The sequence below is a fragment of the Rhinolophus hipposideros genome (genome assembly GCF_964194185.1).
Source record: "Rhinolophus hipposideros genome assembly, chromosome: X".
NCBI classification, from domain to species: Eukaryota; Metazoa; Chordata; class Mammalia; order Chiroptera; family Rhinolophidae; genus Rhinolophus; species Rhinolophus hipposideros.
In genome coordinates this window covers 88705916-88714027 of record NC_138046.1, presented here as the reverse complement: position 1 = coordinate 88714027, position 8112 = coordinate 88705916, and the positions used below count along the sequence as shown (strand labels likewise).

Here is an 8112-nt window from a genome sequence, read left to right as displayed (position 1 = left end):
GCGTGCCATGTACAAGTGTGGCACGGGTTAGGTAAGGCAGAACCGGGTAGGTGCCGGAATGGGGGAGGGGCATATGAGGTGATGCGAGTCTCGGAAGTGGGCAGGGCCTGGCACGGAGTGGGGCCGGGTAGTCCCTGGTGCAGTGTACGGGAGCCACAGGGTTGGGAGCATAAGGCAAGACAGAATGTGTAGGAGAGGGCAAGGTCAGGCAGGCAGGGCCAGGAGAGACTAGGCATGCAAGCGGGCAGAGCACGTCTGAGGGGTGGGGCCATGCGTGTTTGGGTGGGCTGGGCAGAGGTGGCTTGTACGGGACCCTGGTGCAGGGCCAGCAGGGCAGTGGATGTGTTCTGGAGGGTGGGGCCGGTTAGGTTGAACCGAGCAAGTGAAAGGGGGTACAGTCTAGTTTTTCTGGGCAGATAGGCAGGCCCTTATGCATTCAGGTGGGCAGAGTGGGGCCACATGGACCAGCCAGGTGTCTGTGCCTGGATGTGGTGGGAAAGCAAGGCCGGATAGTGCCAATTATTCCCGAGCAGACAAGATCTAGTGGATCCAGGCAGGTGCAGTGGGCCCCTGCCACACTGGCCAGAACCTGAGGCCACGAGTGTTAGAACAGGGTGAGCCTGTCCCCATCTACTTAGTGCTGACCCAGAGCCCTCCTCCCACCAGCGCAAGAACGCTGCTTGTAATCTCTGGTCTCTGGTGAGTCCAGGACACAGGGTGGATGGGGGAGTGGAGCTTGTGTGAGGTTCTGCCCCTCAGCTCTTGCTTATAATACCCTCAGAGACTTTGCCAGGGTCCCACTGGCAACTGCCACTCAACCACAGCTGCCCCAACTGCAGAGTCCAAGCTCTGTGAGTCTAGGAAGGGGGCAGGGCCTGGCGTGAGGTGGGGCTGGGTATGCCCTGGTGCAGTGTATGTGTGCCACGGTGCTAGGAATGTCAGGCAAAACTGAATGTATCCAAGAGGGCAAGGTCGGGCAGGCAGGGCCTGGGGAGACTAGGCATGCAAGCGGGCAGAGCATTTCTGAGGCATGCCCCCCAGCTGATGGCAGTGCCACTGGCAGTAAAGGAGGCACCTCAGACAATAGCCACACTCCAGCTGTTGTCTGAAAAGGACCTGCCTCAGGACTGAAACCTATACCAGGACAGCGGACTTTTTTTTTCTTTTTTAAGGAGGGTGCAGCTCACAGTGGCCCATGCAGAAATCAAACCGGCAACCTTGGTGTTATCAACACCACGCTCTAACCAACTGAGCTAACCGGCCACCCCCCACACACACTCCTTCTACCCCCGCATAGGGGACTTTTCACAATCAAAGGCTGATGAGTGTACGGCAGGGACCCTGGGTGGAAGAATGGGGACAGTGAAGACAGAGAGGGTCAGCAATGAGGAGAGAGGAGGCAGGGAATGTCCAAAGACCACATAAGAAACAAGTTGGAAAGATCTGTCAGCATTTTCCTGGCCTGCAGCCCTGGATGAGTGACACTGAGGAGAGCCTGCTCCTGGATCCTGCACTGAAGAAGCAGGCAGTGAATGTGAAGAAAATGAAACATTTGAAGAAAAAAGTGGAGCGGAAGGTGACAAATGGTGGAATGGGGGGCATGGAGGCGGAGGTTAGGAGCGGAATGCAGGGCAGGGGTACAGGGTTAGGGGGCTGACATCGACTCCCCTACCCATGCCCTGACCACTCTTGTCCCACAGAAGAAGAAACAGCAGAAGCAGAATCTCATGGAAAAGTGGAAACAGCCAGAGCAGATGGATGCCAAGGACCCGGCCCCGCTGCAGCAGTGCTTGGGACCTGGCTGCGTGTATCCCACCCGGCCAGGCTCCAAATACTGCTCAGACGACTGTGGCATGAAGCTGGCAGCTGAGTGAGTGCACCTGGAGGTTAAACAACAGGGTATACAGTACGGCACGATCTATGCCATCTGTTAGTCCATCCACCCCGTAACCATTCATCCACCATTCATCTACCCACCCACTGAACCAACTAACCACATTCCATGCACCAACCCACAACTCATCCGCTCTTACAGTCATTTACCCACCCAGCTATCTACTCATCCAGCCATCCATCCACCATTCAATCACCCATTCAACAGCACTCACTCATTTACCATTTGTTATCCTATATATTCACCATTTGGTCCCCCATTCAGTTCTTCTGCTTTTATTGCCCCCACCTACCCATTCCATTTCTCGCTGTCTCCCCTCCCAGACGCATTTATGAGATCCTGCCCCAGCGCATCCAGCAGTGGAAGAACAGCCCCTGCATTGCTGAGGAGCATGGCAAGAAAACGCTTGAGCGCATCCACCGTGAGCAGCAGGACACCCAAACCTATCTAAAGGAGATGGAGCGTCATTTCCATGAACTTGAGGCCATAATTCTGCGTGGCAAGCAGCAGGCTGTGTACAACGATGAGGAGGTGAGTGGAATAGGTAGGGTGAAGCAGAAAGGTACCTGGTATCTTGCCCGGCCCATCCCCACTGTGCACTGTTCACTGGTTCTTTCACTGTCCTGTGCAGAAAAGTGAAGGTGGCAGGGACAGCGGTAACCTGCAGATCTTCTGTGTCTCCTGTGGGCAAACCATCCGTATGCGTGTCGCCCTGCGTCACATGGAGCGCTGCTTTGCCAAGGTAGGGGCATTGGCAGGGGGAAGACGGGGCAAGGGTGTTTTTGGCTGGGTAGGGATCACGGGGAGGGGCCAGGTTTGGTGCCTGGGTGTTTGTTGTAGAAGGGAATGCAACACACATCCATGGCTCTGCCCATTTGTGCTTTTCTTCCATGCCCAGTAGGAGGGCGAAGGTTGGGACAGCAGCCGGGGGTGGGGGGCCATTGGCTGGGCAGACAGGAGCACAGGGTCCACAGGCTGCAAGTGTGTTGCTTGGGACTTTGCCCTGGGAGGGCAGGCACGCAGTGTACATTCAGTTCCTCCCATTCGTAATCTTTCTTCCCAGAATGAGTGCAAATCATCTTTCGGGTCCTTATACCCCACTTGCATTGAGGGGTAAGTGTGGGTGCTCCTCAGGGTCAAAGGCACGGTGTGGACAGGGTCAGGAGCAGGGTGAGCAAGATCAGGGGCAGGACGTGGGTGGGCTCAGAGGCAGACATGTGTGGGTTAGGGGCGGGGTGTGGGCGCGGTTGGGGACAAAGTGTTGGCAGGGTTCAAGGTGGGACCTCTCACCTCCTAACCCTTAGCACCTCACTTTCAACTTTTCCCCAGGACCACCAGGCTCTTCTGTGATAAGTATGACCCACAGAGTAAGAGGTACTGTAAGCGACTCCAGGTGCTGTGCCCTGAGCACTCGAAAGACCCCAAGGTGAGACTCTTCTTTCCCTGCTTCATCACCCTCCATTCCTTCCCTCTTCCCTGCCTGGCCATCCTATTCCTTTCTTCCTCTCTGCTTCGTTACCTCCTATTTCCTTCTTCCTTCTGCCTGGTGGCCTTCATACTTCTTGACCAATCCCTGTGTGTCCCCCCTCCCTTCCTGACCACCCCACCTTTGCCCTTCCTCACTGCCCAATCACCTTCTATCCTTACTTTTCTCTGCCTGACTGCTGTTTATTCGTACCCTCCTTGCCTGACCACCACCCCCAACACACATTTCTCTCTCTCTGCCGGTCCATCCTCCATTCCTCTGCTCCTCCCTACATAACCATTCCCCATTCTTCCCCATTCTTTTCCTTGCTTGACCATTCTTCATTCCTTTCCTACCTGCGGCTGTACTGCCCCACATTCGTCCCTTCCTCTCTGCATGGACTCAAGTCCTTCAAGTCCTCTCTTCCTCACTTTCTCACTTCCCTCCATTCTGATTCTCCCTGCCTCACTGCCCAATATCATCTTCTCCCTGCCTGTCATCTAAATCCCGTCTTCCTCCCTGTTTAACCAGCCCCCATGTTTTCCACCCTCCCTGCCTCATTCCTCACCTCCTCCAGGCCTTCCCAGCTCTCATTCATTTACTTCTCTTTGTCAGACCTTCCCTCCACCTTTCCTTTCCTTTCCGTCCTCCCTGCCCGATCACTTCCATGCCTCCATCCCTGCTTGTTTACCTTCTTCCTCCACCCTCCATGCTTCACCATATCCTCTTGCCCCCTCTTCTCTACTTAATCACTGAATTCCTGTCTGTCCCCCTGCTGGGTCATTCATTCCCCACTTCTCTCCTTCCTTCCCAGCTGCCCTGAATTCTCCTATTGCTGTCATCATGCCTGCCTGATCATCCTCCATGGCTATCTTCCTCCATACCTCATTATTCTTCATTCTTCCCCACAGGTACCGGATGATGAGGTGTGTGGTTGCCCGCTAGTGCACAATGTCTTTGAATTCACTGATAAATTCTGTCACCTCCCCAAACGCTTGTGCAACCACCACTATTGCTGGGAGAAACTAAGGCGTGCTGAGGTGGACCTACAGCGCATTCGTGCGGTAGGCTACAATACTCAGTGGGGCTGGCGTGCGGGATAGGATCCCGGACTTCCTGTCTCATGCTCACATCCCACAGTTGCAGAAACTGGAAGAGCTGAATGTGCAGGAGCACAAGGTGCGCACAGCTATGAGGAACCGGGCAGGTCTGGTGGCCCTGATGCTTCATCAGACAATCCAGCACGACCCGCTCACCTCTGACCTGCGCTCCAAAGTAGACAGCTGAGCCCTGTTCGACTAAGGTCCTGTACCCAACACCCTGTGCAAGGGAGACACTCCACGAATTGTCTACACACCTGTTTCTTTAACCACTTCTTTCTCAGGGCATCTCAGAGTGTCTCTGTGTTTCTCTGTTCACCATTTGGTCTCCTGTCTCTGCCTACCCCTCCTTGGGAGAGGGGTCCTCAAAATTCTCCCATTCCTCCATCACTCTGTCTCTTCCTTCCCTGAACCTGGGAGGGGCCAGCGGATCTGTCTTGCGCTCATCTCCCAATGCCTAGCATTTTGTTAATGAAATTTTGAAAAAACAAGGCCTTTTCCTATCCCCTGATGGCTCCTAAACCTGTCTCTCTCTGGCCACAAACCCAATTCTGAACCTCCGATGGTGGTGGGTGACAATGCAACTGTATTTAGGAGCGGGCTCCAATGCCCATGCAGGGGTGGCTATGAAGTGATGCCCACTCAGTGCTCGGTGGGTCCTCTTCTGTCAGGGGAGATGGCACTTTACGAAGGGGAGCTGGCAGTCCTGACCCTTGTTCCTTGCAGTCCCCCATCCCAGGCCATCATGTTGGTGCCTGACTAGTGCACAGCCAATTCACCAACTTCTGTGTAAGTGTTAATATTCCTCAGTCCAGAGGTGTTGGGAAAATGTTGAGATGGGGGATAGGTGAGTGTGGGACAGTCCTCCCTGATTTTTCGACTTTGGAACACTGAAGACAATTCAAGATGTCATGGCAATTGTGTCCTGCCGCCACCCACCTTGTTCTATTCCTGACCATCCCATGAGGTCCCAGCTTTTTCTGTCAAACTTGGCCCCTGCCAGTCTAGTCCTGATCTGTCTTCTCTCAGCCCTTCCCATCATATCCTGTCCTCCTCTCCCCAACACCCAGCTCTGGAGATGCTTTCTTGCTTTCTCTGTCCACTGAGTCCCCATCTGGTCATGCCCATTTCACACCTATAGGGTTGCCATCAGGGGACTGGGACCTCTACCACACCTGCCTTTGCCAGCCCTAGCTAGGCCTTCTGTGCAGTGGAGGTGTGTCTAGTAATGCTGCCTGTAGGTACTGGTATGTGTCAAATGACATACTCGGACTACTTTTCTTACTTTTCCTATACTCGTGGGCCCTTTATGAATTTTTCATTCATTTTCATAATTGCCTTTTCCTCTGGGACTCACACATTTCACCTAAATGTTTAAATATGTTGCTCTAGTCTTATAACTCATATTCCCCTATAACTAGTTTATATTACTGCCTGTCTAGTGCAACATTTCTTTTTTTATTATGAATATTGCAGTTTTCTTCTTTCTTTTAAATTTGATCAGCTTTCTTAGGGGTTGATCCATATAATCAATTATTTGAAAGGATCAGCTTTTGTTTTATTTATACTCCGTAAGTTAATTTTATTTATTTAAGCGTTCATTTATTTAAGCGTTTTTCTGTGAGTTGCCACTTCTTGATTTTTTTGTTTTTCATTTTTATGTGTTTGCTTAAGCTTGTTCTTTTTCTAATTTCTTTTTTTTTAAAAGATTTTATTGGGGAAGGGGAACAGGACTTTATTGGGGAACAGTGTGTACTTCCAGGACTTTTTTCCAAGTCAAATTTTTGTCCTTTCAATGTACCGTTCAGCTTCAAGTTGTTGTCCTTTCAGTCTTAGTTGGGGAAGGCGCAGCTCAGCTCCAGGTCCAGTTGCCCTTGCTAGTTGCAGCGGGCACAGCCCACCATCCCTTGCGGGAGTCGAACTGGCAATCTTGTGGTTGAGAGGATGCGCTCCAACCAACTGAGCCATCCGGGGCGGCAGCTCAGGTCAAGGTGCCTTGTTCAATCTTTGTTGCAGGGGGCGGAGCCCACCATCCCTTGAGGGACTGGAGGAGTTGAACTGGCAACCTTGTGGTTGAGAGCCCCCTGGCCCATCTGGAATCCAACCGGCAGCCTTCGGAGTTAGGAGCATGGAGCTCCAACCGCCTAAGCCACCGCGCCAGCCCTAATTTCTTTTTTGAATTAAATTTGTTGGGGGGGGGGCGTAATAATATTGGTTAATAACATTAGATGAATTTCTGGTATACATAATACCCATAATATACAACATCTGTATACTGTATTGTGTGCTCACCACTCAAAGTCTAGTCTCCTTCCATCACAGTATATTTGACCCCCTTCATCCTCTTCATCCTCCCTCCACCCTCTGCCCCTCTGGTAACCACACCATTCTGTCGTCTCTACCTCTGAGTTTGTTTTCTGTTTGTTTGTTGCCTTTTGTTTTATATTACACAGACAAGTCCAAATTCCTAACTCGATTATATTTGGTTTTCCTTTTTATATATAGTAATGGATTTGAAATTATATATAGTATAATTATATATATATATACTATATATATTAATGGAAAGTATATACTTTCCTCTAAATGTAGCTGTATGTCATGAACTCTGGAATGAAAGTTGGAACTTCAGAACTGATTTCTTACTTTGATCCTAGCTATTGAGGAAAGTTTCTTAGTTTCTAACTGATTAAAGTAATTTGACTGTCTTTACTTTAAATATGGATTTACTATCATCAGAGAATGTAGCCTGTTGGATATGAACTTGTAAACATTTGTCTATTTTTTCTTTTGTTACTTTTCCTTTTGGTGTCACATCCAATAAATTATTGCCAAAACCAAAAAAAAAAAAAAAAAAAAAAGATTTTCTTTGTGGTCTGGACACCCAACTGAATTGTGTAAAATTTTCACAGATATAAGAGAAGAAACTATGTTCTTCGTTAGGTACATGTTATGCATTAGGACTTTTTCTTTTCCTAATTAAATTTATTAGGGTGACATCAGTTAATAAAATGATAGAGATTTCAAGTGTACAAATCTATAATACATCATTTGTATATTACATTGTGTGTTCAAGATCCAAAGTCAAGTTTCCTACCATCATCATATATTTGACCCCTTTTACCCTTTTCTACCTTCTTACTTCCCCACTTTCCCTCTGGTAACTACTATACTGTAGTCTATGTCTGAGTTTTGGTTTGTTCACTAGGATTTTTCAAACTAGTTTGATGATTAAGGTTTTGTACTCTGGTCTTGTACTACTTCAGCTGTTATATTATCAAAAGATAGAATAAATGTTACAATATTTTTAAACAAATTTCTCCTTGTGGTTCTGTGGGTTTTTTTTTGGGGGGGGGGAGTGGCGGAGAGAATCCTAAAGTGTATTATCTCAGGCCATTTTGCACAATGCCATTAATGGATTTTCCTTGTTTTGTCTGTTGAATGCTTTTGACTTTGAATTTTACTTCAATAAGTATATCACCACTGCTACTTATATTTTGCTGCCATTTGCCTGCTGTATGTTTGCCTAAAACTTTATTTTGCATTTTTCTTTTTTGTTTAAGATATACTTCTTGTGACTGTATATAAGTATAATTTTGCCCACATTTGTGTCTTGAGATGCAGTCCATTTAAATGTGTGTAGTTATGATAAT

At 48.9% G+C, this 8112-nt stretch overlaps 1 protein-coding gene across 1 annotated transcript; it reads left to right on the top strand.

The window, feature by feature from the left end:
• Positions 1-1353: 1353 nt before the first annotated feature.
• LOC308495083 (CXXC-type zinc finger protein 1-like) lies at positions 1354-4646 on the top strand (the record flags this gene model as incomplete). Its single annotated transcript, XM_081043038.1, has 9 exons — positions 1354-1377; positions 1469-1576; positions 1701-1870; positions 2218-2425; positions 2526-2636; positions 2958-3007; positions 3224-3320; positions 4271-4423; positions 4500-4646. The coding sequence occupies 9 exons, from the start codon at positions 1354-1356 to the stop codon at positions 4644-4646; spliced, it is 1068 nt and encodes a 355-aa protein (XP_080899164.1).
• Positions 4647-8112: the final 3466 nt, after the last annotated feature.